General features: G+C 34.7%; 1 protein-coding gene and 1 long non-coding RNA gene across 12 annotated transcripts; both read right to left on the reverse strand.

Moving 5' to 3' along the window:
* Nucleotides 1-3,604: 3,604 nt before the first annotated feature.
* LOC140175851 (uncharacterized) lies at nt 3,605-4,538 on the reverse strand. Of its 2 annotated transcripts, none has more exons than XR_011866642.1 (2): nt 4,043-4,538; nt 3,605-3,986 (listed from the first exon to the last, which is right to left on the reverse strand). It is a non-coding gene; the product is annotated as an uncharacterized lncRNA (long non-coding RNA). The 2 variants fall into 2 exon arrangements; XR_011866643.1 differs by having other exon boundaries at nt 4,079-4,537.
* Nucleotides 4,539-6,726: 2,188 nt separating this feature from the next.
* LOC112715660 (uncharacterized) lies at nt 6,727-16,670 on the reverse strand. 10 transcript variants are annotated; one of them, XM_072204891.1, is made up of 17 exons: nt 16,265-16,662; nt 16,048-16,155; nt 15,682-15,846; nt 15,453-15,552; nt 15,253-15,362; nt 15,028-15,122; nt 14,388-14,469; nt 14,061-14,273; nt 13,848-13,907; nt 10,673-10,752; nt 9,945-10,267; nt 9,753-9,844; nt 9,516-9,645; nt 7,802-8,856; nt 7,429-7,730; nt 7,128-7,295; nt 6,727-7,049 (listed from the first exon to the last, which is right to left on the reverse strand). In XM_072204891.1, exons 1-17 carry the CDS (start codon nt 16,403-16,405, stop codon nt 6,914-6,916), a joined length of 3,360 nt encoding a protein of 1,119 aa, XP_072060992.1. In that variant the 5' UTR covers nt 16,406-16,662; the 3' UTR covers nt 6,727-6,913. The 10 variants fall into 10 exon arrangements, with proteins under 10 accessions (XP_072060992.1, XP_029145505.1, XP_072060993.1 ...); XM_029289672.2 differs by having other exon boundaries at nt 15,253-15,381; nt 15,486-15,552; nt 16,265-16,545; XM_072204892.1 differs by having other exon boundaries at nt 15,253-15,381; nt 15,486-15,552; nt 16,048-16,158; nt 16,265-16,545.
* Nucleotides 16,671-16,965: the final 295 nt, after the last annotated feature.

Below are 16,965 nucleotides of genomic sequence, written 5' to 3' on the forward strand. Positions count from 1 at the left end.
TCTAGTCATTTTTTGTTAGAATTTATTAAGTTTTATATTATTTTAGTGCGAAAATCCTCTTTGTATGCTACTTTGAGTTGTTTTGGTGTTTTAATTATTTCATGTGAAATTCAGGCGAATTTGGCAGAGTTTTGTGCAAAAAAAAGGAAAAAAGTGGATGATGTCAACCTTAACCTCCTTGCATTCTAATGAGCATAACTTGAGCTATAGAGGTGTAATTGATGCGGATTTAATGGCGTTAGAAAGTCAACATTTTGAGCTTTCCAACGATATAGAATAGTATATACTTTTCTTCTAGAATCACTGCTAGTTCGGGCACATTTAGCACCTAAGAAGGACAGAACCAACGCCCAAGCATTGCCAATTCTGGTGCTAAACGCCACCAAAATGACACCAAATGCCTACAACAGCCCCGGACCTAAGAAATCTGCATAATTAATGAAGATTTGAAGACACCAAGCTTAAAATACAAGAAGGATCATTAGTTACACAGTCATTAAGAAAAGATTTGATTTTCTTAGATTTGATTTTGTTTTGATTTAGTTTGAATTTGAATAATTAGATTTGATTTAGTTTGAAATTGAATTCTAAGTTTATTCTTAGAGTTTCTACTATAAATAGGGGACTTCCTTCTTCCCCAGGGGGACATGCCTCTCGGAGGGGGATCTTTTCTCTCGGCGCTTTTCAGAATCCTAGTTTTTCTCTATAAGTCATGAGCCACTAAACCTTCTTGGTTATGGTTAGGAGCTCTTTTTATTTTTATGGATTAAGACTATTGCTTTTCTATTTTAATTAATGTATTGATTCAGTTTCAAGGATTATTTTCGTTCTTAATCTTATGAATCTGGGTGGAACGAGAGTATGACCCTTATTCTACATGAGTTCTTTTGATTCTCGAGAGAGTTATCTTGCTTGAACAACAGCTTGAAAATAAATTCCTCCTAAATTGCTAATTACATGAACTAATTGGGATATGTGACATATAATCCTATTGGTTTTGGGTAATTAGGGTTTTTGTAGCTATAAACTAGTTTTGCACTTAACCTCTAATCGGAATTAAGTGACCTCAACGGTGGCAGTTAAGGAAGGTTATAGGAGGCTGAATCACTAAGAGATTATGGTTTAATCATTTACAGTTTACCATGGAATGAATCATTCATGATTAAAATAGTTGGTAAGAACTTTTAATCTGGAAAAATAAACATCTTCGAAACCTCAACTGTGTTCTCTCACTGTTTTTACACCAAACCTTTTAATTGCTTTCTTTATTCTCTTGTTTACTGTTTCATGCAAATTATCCCAACAAACACTCTTTTCTGTTTGCCTGACTAAGCCATTCATTCGACCATTGTTGTTCAATCCATCAATCCTCATGGGATCGACCCTCACTTACCTGAGGTATTACTTGGACGATCCGGTGCACTTTCCGGTTTAGTTGTGGATATTCTAAAAATCCGCACGAATGACTAAATATTATTATTGGTTTAAAAGCCAATTATGTGTGTAATTAGTTTGCTTAAGTGTGCAAGAAATTAAATCAAAGCAAACAGGCCCAAGAAGCAAGAAAATAAGCCCAACAATTATTAAATCCCAAAGAAATCTGAAAGGCTGATGTGAAGCAAAAAAAATTGAACCAAACACAAGCATACGGCCCAAATAAGTGATCCAAGTCCAATCACTTACTCCCTCTAGTTGGTAGCTAACTAAAGAAAGGATCTCCAGTTTCATTTGAACTAAAACACACAACCGAACCAAATTGTCTCTTCTCTCTCCTCTCTTTTTCATTTATCCACGTGAAACTCTAAAGCAAAGCAAGAAAAATGGGAAACTCTGAGTTAGGACAAAATCAAAGAACAAAAAGTGAATTACCAAATCTAAGGATGAAGAGGAAGTCAAAGAAGTTAGGACTAAAGGCAAACTTCATATCCAAAGCCTCATCAGAAAAGTCTTTCCATTTTTGTGCAACATTGAAGTTTGTGGATGAAAACATTCTCTCTGTATACACCGAATCGAAAAGCTCAAGAAATTGAAGGCCATGGAGATTTGTAAAGAATCAACGGACTAGAAAGTTACTTGGAGCCAAAGTTTAAATGCACGGCTCAGATTCAAGAAGCAATTTGAAAAAGGATGAAAGAGAAGATAGAAGGTATGGATGCATGTATGATTCAGTCACTGCTACTACTTTATCTCTCATCTGTGACATCGCCACTGCTACTGATTTTGGGGAAGAAGAAATCAAACATGTGCAAGCCAAGGTTCAAGCATTGGAAGCTTCACTCCTATATTAAAGGGGTGAACGGCAAAAGATTGATTGAAGAAGTTAGAGCACAATGTTTGGTTCCCATAACTTACAGTGTTAATTAGCTTCTTCTCCTTCATGGTTCTTATTGAATGTTTTATTTTTTCAGTTTAATCTTTCTTTGTTTCAATAGTAAAAGTCATTATAGTGAGGAATGTAAAAAAAAGAAGTCATTGAGTGAAAAGTGAAAAAAGGCAGAGAGAGTTAGACTTAAAGAAAAGCCAATGTTTATTTTAGAAATCCTTTCTTAGTTTTTCTATTTTGTTTTTATGATCTTGAGGAGATTCCCTTACAAGTTGGGTGAACACTTTGCTATTTTTTGAAGCTTTGCAGTGTACCTTGTAATAGATGTGATAGAAAATTTCTTTGAAATTGTTTGACTTAATAAGCACGCTCATTTTCAAAAGTTGAAGCAAAAATGAACTATTTCATTTACGCCTTTATCAGTTTTGTGCTTAAATAAAGACAACGTGCTTATGAGATGTGCAAACCGTTTCTGAACTAGCTGAACAACTTTCGAGGTGGTCATGTTATTCAGTTCAGCTTTTGAATTTTCAGACGTTTTAACTTTCTCAAGTTTAGAAAATACGTAGTTTGCTTATATTGCTCTACAAGATTTTCTTAGTACATTGACACAGTTGAACAAATGTTAGACATCGCATAATTGAAATTATTAAATTATATTTAGTTTTGTTAATCATGAAAACTCAATCTGAGATATCTTGGAGCTAACAATCTTCTTCTTTATTATGATGACAAAATAAATAGATCTTTAAGAATTTCATTATTTCTCAAACATATATATTGTATATGTGTGATAGCATGAACAGCAATATAGGACTTTGATTATGTTTGCAATAACTAAGATATACTAAGGTAGCGTTTGTTTTGATGTATTGAGACAAAGACTGAGATTTGGAGACTGGTACTAAAATTTCTGTTTCTGTCTCCAAAATTTCAGTATTTCAGTATCTTCAAAAGATAGGGACACAGGAGATTAAAATTTTTAGAGATGGAGATTGAAACTTTAATAATATTTTATACCTAAAATACTTTCATTTCAATTAATTAATTATAATTTTACCCTTTGTACAAATTAAATTAGAGTTCCATTTTTGTTTCAATTCCTATCTTCCATTTTACACCAAACAGAAGACTGAAATTTATTTTAATCTCTGTCTCTTAATCTCTGTCTCTCGGTCTCAGTCTTTCTGTCTCTGTGTCTCCACCAAACACTACCTAATACTTCATGACATAATCATCTCATAGGAAGTTGTTTGCATGAAAGAAATCAACACGGCAAGGTTCCAAGAAACAGAGTTCATCAAAAACACAAATAGAACTAGCAGCATAATGTCCACAACGAAGAAGGCAAGGGAAAATACATATGGTTTGGAAAGCCCCCCGCCCCACCTAACAACTGGATAAAGATAAATGTAGATGCAGCATTCTCAACAAATACAAATACAGGAGCTTCAACTACGATCATAAGAGAAGCTAGGGACACATAAGAAGAGGTAATGCCAAAAAAATCAAAGTTAGATCGAGTCTGGTTGCAAAGGCTTATGCTATTAGAGAAGCAATGATATTAACAAGGAACTTAGACAAATCCATAATCGAATCGGATTGCATATCAATAGTTGAATCTTTGAAATCAGGAGGCATCATTTGGGAAATTGACCCAGCCCTGGAAGACATTGGGAAAATAAAATCAGAATTAGCAAACTGTGGGTAATGGTGCACCTAATCGCAGAAGCAAGAAGTTAAGACAACATCAACCATAATTGGAACACTTCTCTTCCGGAAGATCTGAGGGAGCAAGCAACAAAGGTGAAACTGAATCCACGAAGAGGTCAGAATCCTGGGATTGGTAGCCAATCATACCAATTGATCAATTTGTAGCGAGCAGTAGCAGCGGAGTGGAAGACTAGGGCTGTTATACATCAAACGGAAGGGCCAAAAGGTAGGAAAGAGGTTTGACAGCCTAATCTTCCACCACACTTATTGGAGGCAGAAATCATTCAATCAGAAACACGAGAATCAAACAGAAATCCTTCAGAAGAACATCTTTGACTGTCGCAAATCGCTCTGCCAACAAGCTCCAGATCAGAAGTGGTTGAATCATTCTCACAGTTCTTCGCCGCCCACTTGTAGAACTAAGCTTTGGAGAGACTGCAACTACTAGTTTAAAGAATAAGTTTTGAGTAAAGTCTAGGACCAGTATTTAATTATAAAAAAAATGAATGATCTCTTGTTATTGGATGTAATTTTATACATTAAAAATATTATTAATAACTAATTGATAACTACAAAAAACAAAAATTATTTGCCCTTAACACTTTTTAAAATTTTGAGGGATTAGTTAGGCACTTAGCTTAGAAGTCGGTAGGGAGAGTGATTTGAATTTAATGAGGATGGATCGGATCTTTTGCTGACCCGTTCGGGTTATGTGGTGTGTCTCTTTAGCGTGGGTCGAGCCTGTTCAGCCCATACCGCATCCAAAAATATATTGAGTTTAGATTAAGAGGAATAATTTAAAAAAGTTTTTAGGGTTCAAGTAATTTTCTCAACAAAAATTCATCTTTTATGGTATATCACAAATTTTATTTTTCCGTGAACTGATTTATCAGCTTCTTAACATTTGTGAGTACAAAACTACAAATAATAGATTATTATTTAGCAATAATATCACGAATACAATGACTCATCACTCATCTTTACAACTCTTAATTTTACCATTTTTCTAGATCTTCATTGTTAGTTCAAGATTGAATTCTTACCCATACATGTAATTTTTACCTGCAGAAACTAAAAAGACAAGTAAATAAAGAGTAATTATAACACCTTTGTATATACATCTTTTGTGCATCTTTAGTATTAAAAATAAGAATTATTCTTTACATACAAGCAATTTTAACATTTAAGTTTATCCAAATAATTTTAGATCACGTGTTTTTTCTTTTTCGTTTTTTTCTCCTGTTGAGCTTCTTTTTCTTCTTCTTTCAAATTTACGTATACAGATTCTTCTTCTTCGTTATACATATCGTCGTTACTGTTATTGTTATTGTTGAATTTTTGCCCTGTTGATGTTGTTTGATCCAAAATTAATTTTAGATGTGTTTCTATTCAAGATTCAGTCTTGTTTGTGACTTTATTTTCGAACTGATTTTATGTGTCGCAATCATTATGTAATTTCAGTTTATATTTGAGTTAATTGTGTCGTAATTGTTATGTAATTTCAGTTCATTTCTGAGTTAATTATATTGCAGACCATTATGTAATTTTGGTTCATTTCTGAGTGAATTAAGGTACATTTGGACTCGTTGTCCACCACAATTCAAAATCCTTTCTATTCTTTTTCCTCATCTTTTACTACTTTTTCTTCTTCATCTTCACCTTCTTATTTTATTTTTTCAAAATTCTTTTTATTTACTTTCTTGAGAGGAATAAAACCAAGAAAAAGAAGAAAATATCAAACAAAAAAGAAGAAAAAAAATATATTAATTACATTGTCCGGATCTGTTTTTGTTCATTATTCAGTCTTGTTTGTGTCCTTATTTTTTAATTGAGTTTATGTGTCGCAATTATTATGGTAAATTTCGGTTTATTTCTCAGTTAATTGCATCGCAATTGTTATGTAATTTCGGTTCATTTTCTGAGTTAATTGTGTCGCAGTCCATTATGTAATTTCGCTTAATTTCTGAATTAATTGTTGCAATCATTATACAATTTCAGTTTATTTTTTAGTGAATTAAGGTGCATTTGGACTCGTCCTGCACAATTCAAAATTCCTTCTCCTCTTCCTATTCATCTTCTTCTTTATCTTTTTCTTCTTTATCTTCTTTTTTTCATTTTCTTATAGTTCTTCTTGTTTCACTATCTTAAGAGGAATAAAACCAAAAGGAAGACAAGAAAATATCAAACAAAAAAGAAGAAACATATTAATGACGTCTGATTTAAAATTTATTTTGGATGCGTTTTTGTTCATGATTCAATATTGTTTGTGCACTTGTTTTCGAACTAAGTTTATGTGTCGCAATCATTATGGTAAATTTCAATTCATTTCTGAGTTAATTGTATCACAATCCATTATGTAATTTCGGTTCATTTCTGATTGAATTAAGATACATTTGGACTCGTTCTCCTACACAATTCAAAACTCTTTCTCCTTCACTTTCTACTACAATAACAGCAACAACAAAAGAATGACGATGAATAAAAAAACGCAAAGAAGAAAAAGGAGGAGAAGAAAAAGGAAGAAGGGCAGGAGAAGAAGGTGAAGGGGGAGGAGAAACGCGAAGAAGAAGACAACGACGACGATAACGTAAATGGTGTGCGCGTGTAATCACGTTCTTTTTAACGAGAATAGTTTTTGTTGGTGTTAAGTCTACTTAGTTGGACTTAAATGACAATATTGCTTTGATATATAGCAAATCTGTAAAAATAATTGATAAGAATTAACAAGATAAAACATTTATTCTTTATACAATAAAAAATATATAAAGAAAATGTACCCTAAGCCGATCTATATAACATACCAGTACCTAACCTATGGCTACGGTATATCACAAAATGAATGAGATTAATATTTCCTAATCTGCCCCATAAATTAATTCATGTACAGTTGCTTTTCACCTCAGCTGCGAATTGTGAAGACATCTTACTGTACAAATCACCCTGACATACCAATGATATATCTTCCGGAGACATCATTGTGCATCTGCTCAAGTAATGTTGAGCACTCCGGGCCCTGCATTCAAACACTAAGATTGAGTAACTAAAGACTTTCATAATAAACTGAATGCACTAAAAAGCCGTTCAAGTATACCTTTTTCCTCTCTTCTTCTCAACACCTTGCAAAATGCGTAAACCTTCTGAAATCGAAATTTGGCGAACCGTAGATAGATACTCATTGAATGCAGTGCCTTTCAGCGCCAGTGATAATCTTGTAGGAACAATGGACTGGATCACCTTCATCAGAGATGTTTTGCTTTCACTGTATGGTAGAGGTTACAAAGTGAGGTTGACACCAAGAGATAGCTTTTTGTTTACATAAATAAATAAATAGAAAAAGAATCGAGACAGGTACAGAACTGTGATAGGCATTAGCATGAAAGTCGAGTAAATACCTCTTAGTATCGTTCATTGTTTTCTTCAGCTCTAATTGTTTATTAGTATATAAAGTTGTGATTTTTTTGTGATCCTGTCTAGATAACTTCCCCAGTGTCATAACATTAGTAGTGGAAGCCAACATTTCCGAAGTTATATCTGTATTGTTTTCAGGCTCAAAACCAAACATAGATCCTACATCTGAAATACATTTAGCATAAAAACAAAACCCGTGTACAGCAATCGTGGACATCATCGCTTGCTCATTATACCAATTAAATGTGGCTTCATCAGAAAGAAACTTGGGATGTTCCATGATACCCTGCATATTCAATAAGGTATAAGAGAGGTGATAAATATCAACTGAGAGAGATTGGAAAATTTGACACTTACACATTCTTTTTCTTGATGATTACGAAATAACAGGTCATCTTCTGAGAGTAGGTTACTCAACCCACTTGCAAGTTTAACAACTTGAATAGCACCTAGCTGTTCTGCAGTGCCATGCTGTCCTAAATCCATTCGGTGATCACGAAGTTTCCTCCACATATTTTGAACCACATCTGTTTCCATAATCAAATTGGAGTCTAATTCTGATTTTGGTTTGAATTCATCACGAGTCGTGTCATATAGACTTGTAGCTTCATTGTTCTCATCTCGAAAATCTTGTACAGCCGCCGTAGAATAAGATTCTTGAATTCTAGCATCAAGTGGTTCAAATTTCTGCAGGAATTTGGATCTGCCCTGATAATCACTTAGAGTGAAAGGAGTAATGTTATTATTTGGAAAAGAGTTAGTTGGGCCAGAAAGAAGGTCAGAAGTCACTGCACTAAATGTGGTCCCTATTCTATTTTCAGTTAAGCATGCAACTTCAGCCGTTCCTGAACATTTACAATCATCCAAACCAGAACAAGCTAGCTTGTGAAATGACTTGCTGGTGTATGTTTCAGATTGAAACTTGCAGGGAGATTCATTGTTGACTTCAAAAGTTTGTCCATTATAAGGTTGAAAATATGTAGACTGTCCATTATCATTTGGATCCTTATTTACAGAACCAGAGGAAATGACCGGCTTCTTTTGGCAATTTTGCCAAGATGAAATTCCTAGGAGTCCAGAACAACTAGAAAGCTCAGACATAGTACTACTATATTGACTGTCAGACTGGCTGCACTTTGAAATAGATCTATTCCTCTTAGCGGTATCTACATAATTAGTGTCCATAGATTGCACATCTGAATCAAATTTTCTTTCAACTGCATGAAACCCTTTCATACGTAAACCCTGCATGCATGAGTCTTCTTCCACTATGGTTATTAGCCTGGCAACTTCCGTCTCAATTAGTTTGGAAAACTCTGAAGGAAAACTCCATGGTATTATCTTTGGCAGTATCTGATGAGTAGCCTCGAGATCAAATGGAATTGAGCTATAAAATGTCTGCACTTTCTGATCTGGACAAAGAATAAAAAGAGATTAAGTTTTGGCAAGTCATTGCAATAACAATAAGATATGGGAATTTTGTGTGTGTGTGTATATATATATATATATATGTAATGGAGTCATAACAAACTGTTATGACGAACAAAGCTGGTGAAAAAGAAAGACAGAAGATAAATGAGAAAACAAATATGTTCATTGAAGCACTTATTAGCGGCGTACAAAATTCAACAATTAATAATATTATATGATGCAGAAAAAGGAAACAATTACCTTGATTAATTAAAACTTACATCCTATTATCATCAAATATACGTGGAAGAAACAATGCCTTTCCTACTTAAAACAGATAAAACTACGGGGAAATAAATGGTATGGTATATAGACACAGAAGGAATTTCATGGAACGAATATATAAATAGTAGCAGTTCCAGTATTTGTATTCCGTTTGCCCCTCTCTCTCTCTTGATTTTCAATTTCTACTTTTCCTCTTTCGTTTTGTGTGTGAGTGTTTTGGGGGGAGGGAGGGAGCTTTTAACTTCTCTAACATTGTAAATGTTTTCTTTGATGTGAACAATGATACAGGCTATTGCTGAGATAACTAATAAAAACACTTCTTGATTATATAATTGTACGAGAAGAAGAAGCGAAGTTTAATTCACGTGTAATACACCTTTTGCATAGTTTTTACTCTGGAACCAAAACTGAAGTTGCATGATGATTTTGCGAATATCTCCGTTGCAAGACTGTATAAATCTCTCCAGTAAAAGAGGGCTGCTGTTGATATCTTCTGTGACACAAACCTGGAGATCATTCACAGAACAATGTATAAATTATTACATTTTGTTTCCAAACATTTTTTCTTTTCAATTTTTGTTCATTTGGGCTTTGGATATCTGAAAGCACATACCATGTACAAATGGCAAAGCAACTCATCTGCTAATGGCAACGAGAATGAAATATTTAGTCCCTCAAAATTACCTGGAAGGCCAACCTTATTACCTAAAATATACAACTAAAGTGTTGTTAAAAACACACTCATTGATAAAATCTATATGGTGATTTAAAAATTATGACTATAAAAATTAAAAAGCAATCCCACTATTGCTGGTCAATATTATAGGCCCTTTTGCTGTCTTAGCAATGTGTTGTATGGCAGAAATGCATCCACGATCTTCAGGAAAAAGCACATCCACATCCTCAACTAGAATTAATGTTTGTACATTATAACATGTAAATTCACTACTTTTGCGATGTAAGCTCCAAGATGTCCCATCAGGACTCTGGGATCCATCATCAGATATGGTTATCAGTTCAATGACATCCTTATCAATATCCTCTGCTGCTTTATCATTAGGAAATGCTGGAGCTGACGGCAATTTCACAGTTTTTTTCTCCCGTGAACACAGAGTGTGATCCAATAACCTGAAAATACATCATATAAATAAAACATCCATCGCAGAAATGGCTTGACAGAATGACTTACTACAATAAGTCTTTATCTAAAATTAAATCAAGGCAGACGATGTAACTGTAAGAATGAAATAGAATAGACAAGCATAGCAGAAATAGAGATAGTATAGTGTATAAGATAGTAGATTGTAGCAGAGAATTGAAGAGAGAATGAACGTAGAAACAGAGGAGCTGAATCAGGGTTGTATGATTCTAGTGTCTCTGTTGATTAGGGAATGAAGAAAACTTACGAAATGGAAGACAATGAAATATTTATTTTCAGCGAACGACAAAATACAACTTTAGACAAAAACACTAAAATAAACCAACAAAATATTGGAGGAAGGTGAAAGCATGTATAAGGAAAAGTAAAGAAACCTTTTGAAGCCGTGTGATCCAAGAGCATCTCCAAAATACTGCTTGACAGCAGTCCCATTTCGCCAGTCTGATGTATTAAGCTGTTGAGAGGCAATTAGATCATAATAATCATTAATTTCAAATATTTATGGCCAAATCCAAACCAAAATTACAGACCCCAATATTTCCAAAGAAAAAGAAAAGAATACATCTGTAAAAACCTAAACTGGAAATACTTGTTGAAGTATATAATAATGATAATTAAGTAGAATTCCGAGGTGAAATCAGTGGGATTTCATACTCTTTACTGGTTTTTCTTATTTAATTAAAACAACAGGATTGAAAATACAATATGAAAATAGAATTGAGAATATGATAGAAACAGGTTGGCTTAGTTTACAAGAGGAGAGGTAAGTAGTTTAGTTGCTGATTCTAACTGTTTAGCAGGCATAAGAGCAGTAGTCTTACTCCTAGCTGAGCAGAATTAAACTACTCTTATGCCTGCTAATTCAGCTCCAACGGAACAAACAGATAGCCAACTAGCAGCAATTGGGGACTAAACAGTTAAAAACAGCAACTAAACTACTTACCTCTCCTCTTGTAAATTAAGCCAAACCTGTTTCTATCAAAATACAAGAAAGGAAATTGTAGAGTCCTATCATCTCTCCTAGGTTATGGGCATAAGGAACCCTTTGGCCACTATTTCTGTTCTTAGGAAATTCTTGTCTACCTCTTCTTATTTCACTGCTTCCTTTCAATTAAAAAAAATATACTCCCATGCTCTAATCATTCTTATCAACAAGCATGCCTGTAATGACAGCCTACTCATTCCCTAACCACAACACGTCTCATCTTTTTCCTAGAAAAATTAAAAGGTAAAGGAGAAATCTTTCTATCCCTAATGATTGACCTATTACATTTGCTTGTCTCCTTTTTTATCTTCCATTTCTTTTTCAGCATTACTTTTAACAGGGTCTTCTACAATACCAGCCCCTTGAAGAGCCAACATGATCTCAAGGTGGAAAGACGGGAAAACCATCTGAATTTCAGTGCCCCAGCTCCTACGAATTTTCAAAATCTACTAAATCTTGCTAATTGATCAACTCTCCAAGGTGTCCTGCTGTATTGGTTAACCTTGAGGACTTCTTCTAGTTGAGCCTGAAGCTCCCATCCTTCTGAAACAGCTGCTGGAAGTGGTTGCGGATGCAAATTCAAGCTAACACAGCTTTTTGATATTAAAAGAACTGGAGGAATTCTAGTTGTTTTGGGTAGGTTCAACTGATATAAAACGTACCCCACCCTTTCTAGTGTCCCAAATGGTCCATAAAACCTTGGATTAAGCTTTTGACTGACCCTTTTGGCCAGTGCCTGCATCTTATAAGGCTGCAACTTAAGATAAGCCATCTCCCCTTTCTCATAGGTCACAGTCTCCTTTCTAGTGTCCCAAATGGTCCATAAAACCTTGGATTAAGCTTTTGACTGACCCTTTTGGCCAGTGCCTGCATCTTATAAGGCTGCAACTTAAGATAAGCCATCTCCCCTTTCTCATAGGTCACAGTCTCCTTTCTAATCTGCACATGTCTTCATTTTTATTTGGGGAAATTTTAGCTCGTCAATCATCTGGTTCCTCTCATCTAAGAGGATCACAACTTCTACTACTATAGTTTCTCCTCCACCTCTCAAGAGCACTGGGGTTTCTCTACCAGAAAGCGATTTAAAAGAGGACATTCAATTCCAGCCATGATAATTGATGTGAAACCAAAATTTTGCACAAGCTGGCATTTAGACCGCTGTTTTTGTTTGGAACCTATAAGACACCTCAAGTAAGTTTCCAAGCATTTATTTACAGCCTCCCTTTGCCCATCCGTTTGCGGATGATAAGCAGAACACATCTTGAGGATGGTTCCAGAATCCAGATTCATTGAACAGCTTAACCCAAAAGTTGTTCATGAATAATTTATCCCGATCTGAAATAATTGAGCTCGGAAAGCCATGTTGTCGCACCACTTCTTTGACAAACACAGGAGCTACGTCTTTGGCGGTGTAAGGGTGTGCTAGAGCAAACAAATGGGGGTAATTAGTCATCGTATCTGCAACCACCAAGATAGTGTCCATTCTCAAAGCTTTAGGCAATCCCCATATGAAGTCCATAGACACATCAGACCATACATTTGTCGGGATAGGTAGTGGTTGCAAAAGGCCAGCGGGCAAAAAGTCTAGCGCATATTTCTTTGGCAAACCTAGCATTCTTTGATGTATTTATTTTTTCATTCCTTCCCAATACAGCACCCTGGAAATTTTCTTGTAGGTCCAAAAGTATCTAGAATGTCCCCCCACTTTTGTATGATAAAATTCTTTCAAAATTTGGGGAATCCTTTTGGAGTTTCTTGCAATCACCAATCTTCCTTTGTAATACAGCTTTCCACTTTTAATTTTAAACCCCGGACAAAAGTCCTTCCCTTACAAAAGCTCCTGAACATGCCAATGAGTTTGTCATCAGCTTGCACCTCACCTTCCAAGCCCTTTCCTTGCAAAAGCTCCAGAACATTTCCTCTGATTTCAATCTCTATACCTAATGTATCATCAGAGTTTCTCTCCTTCACTCTTTCTCCTCCTTTCTTATTCTACCCCACAAAATTCAGCAATTACAAATGAGCAGAAAAATTACACATCAAGTAGAAAACTCTAATAGCTGAAAAATTACAGATAGATCATGTAGGATGGTGTTGCTTTGATAACATGTTGAATTTATGGAAAAACAGGAGAGAGAGAGAGAGAGAGAGAGAGAGAAAAAAAAACATGTGGCAGAAAACATGGGTTCTAGACTTGAATATTTGCATTAGGATAGAGACCATTCAGCAGTATAGAAATATATAAATATATTTTCATTTTCGAAAACCAACAATATAATGACTTAAACTATTTCCTGTGATCAATGAAATCAATGCCTTGACCTACATCTCCTTCTATTCAATACTAATCACGTGACTGAATATTGAGTCACATGTTTCAATCCTAACAAATCACAATCTAGTTATTATCTAGCTAACTAGTTGCTAATACTTGATTTTGTGATGCCTTTCAAAAATCAAGGTGGATGTTCACAGGAAGCATCTGATCAACAAATATCATCAATATAAAAGTTCATCTGTTGAAAAACATAAAGGCCAAATATACTTGTATTGAAGAGTGATACCTCTAAAACGTCAAATCCTTGCTCTTGGGCACAAGCATAGACAGCAGCAGACTTGCCGCTCTGCAATAACAGAAAATAGAGAAAAGCACAACAATCAAATGATCCTTGCAGAGGAAAACCTGGAAATTCGTAACCTGCACATTTATAGTGAGAGAATAGTAGAAGAGAAAACATAGCTCTGGATATCTAGCATCCAAATGTATTTTCACGCACCCCAACAGGTCCTGTAATTAGAAGAAGATTCCGCAAGAATTTGTCCTGGTGTACATTTTCCAAATCAGAGTCACAATCAGAACCATTATAATCATAGTCTTGCAAGTCACTTTGATCCCCATTAGCGGAATGCATTCTGCTTTGCTTTCGTCTTTCCTTCCAAAGTTTTAACCACTCATGCAAGAAATTTACAGATTCATAATTACCGCACACCTAGACAAGAGATTGCACAAGAAAAGCACGAAGAACAATAAGAGTTATAACGTGAAAGTCCAATTAAATTCTTTTAGGAGAGGGAAAAAAGGGCAAGTACCAAAAATCTCTGACCTCAAAGGCCTTTGTTGGCTTGTACTTGTGAATCCATAAGCTTCCGGACTTACCTTGACATTTATGGTAGTAAGACTTCATACTACAATGTAGGATAAAAGGGTTTTAGCAAACAAATGTTCTAGCCGAGGCAAAAGAATATGAGGCAAAAGCAAAAATCAAAACTCATAATTTCCAAGTTGCTATGAATCTCGTTAGTCTAAGAAGCAAAATAAATCCAACTTAAAAACTGCCATTTTCCTACAACAACCACCAATTCTTATCCCACTGGGTAAGGTCGATCACATGGATTAACCAAGCCATTTTCTTACAACTGAATAAAAAATTATTCGCTGAACTACTAACAGAAACCTGGTACACCAAACCATGCTAAAACAGATAGATAGAGAAAGTGGAACATAGACAGTAACAATTAAATTTTGCTTAGACTACTAAACCATGTCAATCAAGATGTTAATCAAATGTTCCCATTACTTTCACCCAGAAACAATACACAGGCACACAAACCAATCAGTTATAATAACAAAAAATTTGGCACAAGGTCATGACTTATGAGCAGAGTCTAGAATGCAAAGGGAAAAGAAAAATAATAATAAAACAAGTTTACACAATTAGGGGTGTGCGCCATGCGCATGTCAACCTTTCTTGGAGAAATCTATTCGGGGGCTGAGTGTCTGATGATCTAAAACAACCTGCTTGCCCTGAAAAAGTACTGACTCCATCAAGCTCCAAATCCTGACAATAATTTTCAGCCATAGTTATAAGTGAATGAAATCCCCCTTCTAAACAAGCTTCTACAATGCACAAAGGGACCAGGTTACCAGGGAAAGGACACATTAGTTAGACTCTAGAACAAATTATATACCATCTTGGCATCATCTGACTTTGAAGGGCATATTGGTTGATCATCAGGCACAGCAGAGTTTGCTAGCGATATTTCTTGCAGAATGTCTGGCAGAAGAGAAAGCTGACCATCTGAGCAAGGCATAGCATTCTGAGAAATTAAAGCATGGAATTGGTCCACAGCACGATGAAGGTTATCAAAATTTAAGGGTTCAACAGAACTCATCAAAACAGGCAAATTCGGAGCTTCTGAACTGTATTTTGCAATGGTAGTCTTCCCCAAAAATGTCCAGTTATTCCAGTCAAGGGATGAGGTACCATCCTGCATTGGTAAAATTTATGTCTAACTCAAATTAGAAGAAGTTGCAGAAATTAAAGCTAACAAAGTAAGTATTAAGCTACCAATGATCATAAATAAGGAGTATCAAATTACCAACACAAATACCACTACCTGACAATTTTCAAAAATATGAACAGGACCCGAAATTCTTCCATCCTCTCTCCTGTCTGTGCATAAACAATGTTTTCTCTTATCCAGCTCCTGAGATTTCTTCCCTAATTTCCATAAAGAAAAAAATGGGTGTATTTGCTGCCCGGCAAACATCCTCGAATACTCCTGAATCAAAGAGATATATGTTGATCACAAATGGGTTGCAAAGGAACAAAAGTAGCTGAATCATGTCAGCACAGAAGTTTTATGTTCAATGTCTTAACTCTTAAAACACTCATATAGACCACATTGTTAATCCACACGCATTGAAAAAAGATATACGTACAAAAAAAAAAATATAGGGCAAGCTGCCAACGAGACACTAACCTCCGCTGACAATTTCGCCTCCAACCGCAAATCAATCTTCTGAACTGAGTCTGATGAAGCTGTCTCCTTAATTCGATTAACCAATACATTTTTCTTTGTCGTGCTACTCTGCTTAAGTAATTAGCATACATTAGGAAAACTGGAACTCCATATTTTAAAATTCTCAAGTCTAGAACTGAATGCGGTAACAAATATAAAAAGTAATAATAACCGATACTTTGGAAACTCTCCTGCAGGCAGTGACTGTTTTGTTACACTTTCTCCGTTTGATGCCACTGAAACCTTCTTTTTCCCCTGCTTCATGGCGGTTCGGTGAACCAATATCGTTGGGATTGGGCATCCGTACCGCATTCTTCATCGGCGGAGAATTCGTGCAAATTATGGTGAATTTCGGGCCCTTGGTGAATTAGGGTTTTGGCATTTGAAGTTAATTTCAGTGTAGAATATAAAGGGAAAATGGGATTCAAAAAAACAAGTATCTTTCCATGCATCTGAATCAAAATTCAATTTTTTCGGTTCTCCATTTATCTAAACTATGATTCTGAAAATTCAAACCGGTTTGTCAAACCAAAAAAACGGTTAACAAAATCGGTTGTAATCAATAATAGAAGCAATATTAAATTATGTTCGGTTGTAACAAAATATAGTATTATAGTGTTCGGCCGCTTTTTCATTATTTTTAAAAAATTAATTTTTATATTTTTATTTTAAAATTATGTATTTAATAAAATAATTTAAATATTAAAAATAAAAAATTAAAAAAATATTATTTTAAATTATTTAACTTTTAAAATGCATAAAATTTATACATTTAAATTAAATAAGACATTTAAAATTTTTTATTACGTTGTTATTATGTGTAAAAAAAATTAAAATAAAAATTTAGAAATATTTTTTATAAATTAACTATTTATAAAT

The sequence above is a fragment of the Arachis hypogaea genome, chromosome 10, assembly GCF_003086295.3.
Source record: "Arachis hypogaea cultivar Tifrunner chromosome 10, arahy.Tifrunner.gnm2.J5K5, whole genome shotgun sequence".
Classification (NCBI taxonomy): Eukaryota; Viridiplantae; Streptophyta; class Magnoliopsida; order Fabales; family Fabaceae; genus Arachis; species Arachis hypogaea.

Excerpts from the sequence above, each read along its gene's own strand:
- LOC112715660 (XM_025767442.2), bottom strand. The coding sequence starts at position 16,405 with ATGAAGAATGCGGTACGGATGCCCAATCCCAACGATATTGGTTCACCG. Across the intron at positions 14,274-14,387 it reads AGCCAACAAAGGCCTTTGAG|GTGTGCGGTAATTATGAATC; the intron begins GTCAGAGATTTT and ends TCTCTTGTCTAG. Across the intron at positions 7,050-7,127 it reads GAGAAGAAGAGAGGAAAAAG|GGCCCGGAGTGCTCAACATT; the intron begins GTATACTTGAAC and ends GTTTGAATGCAG.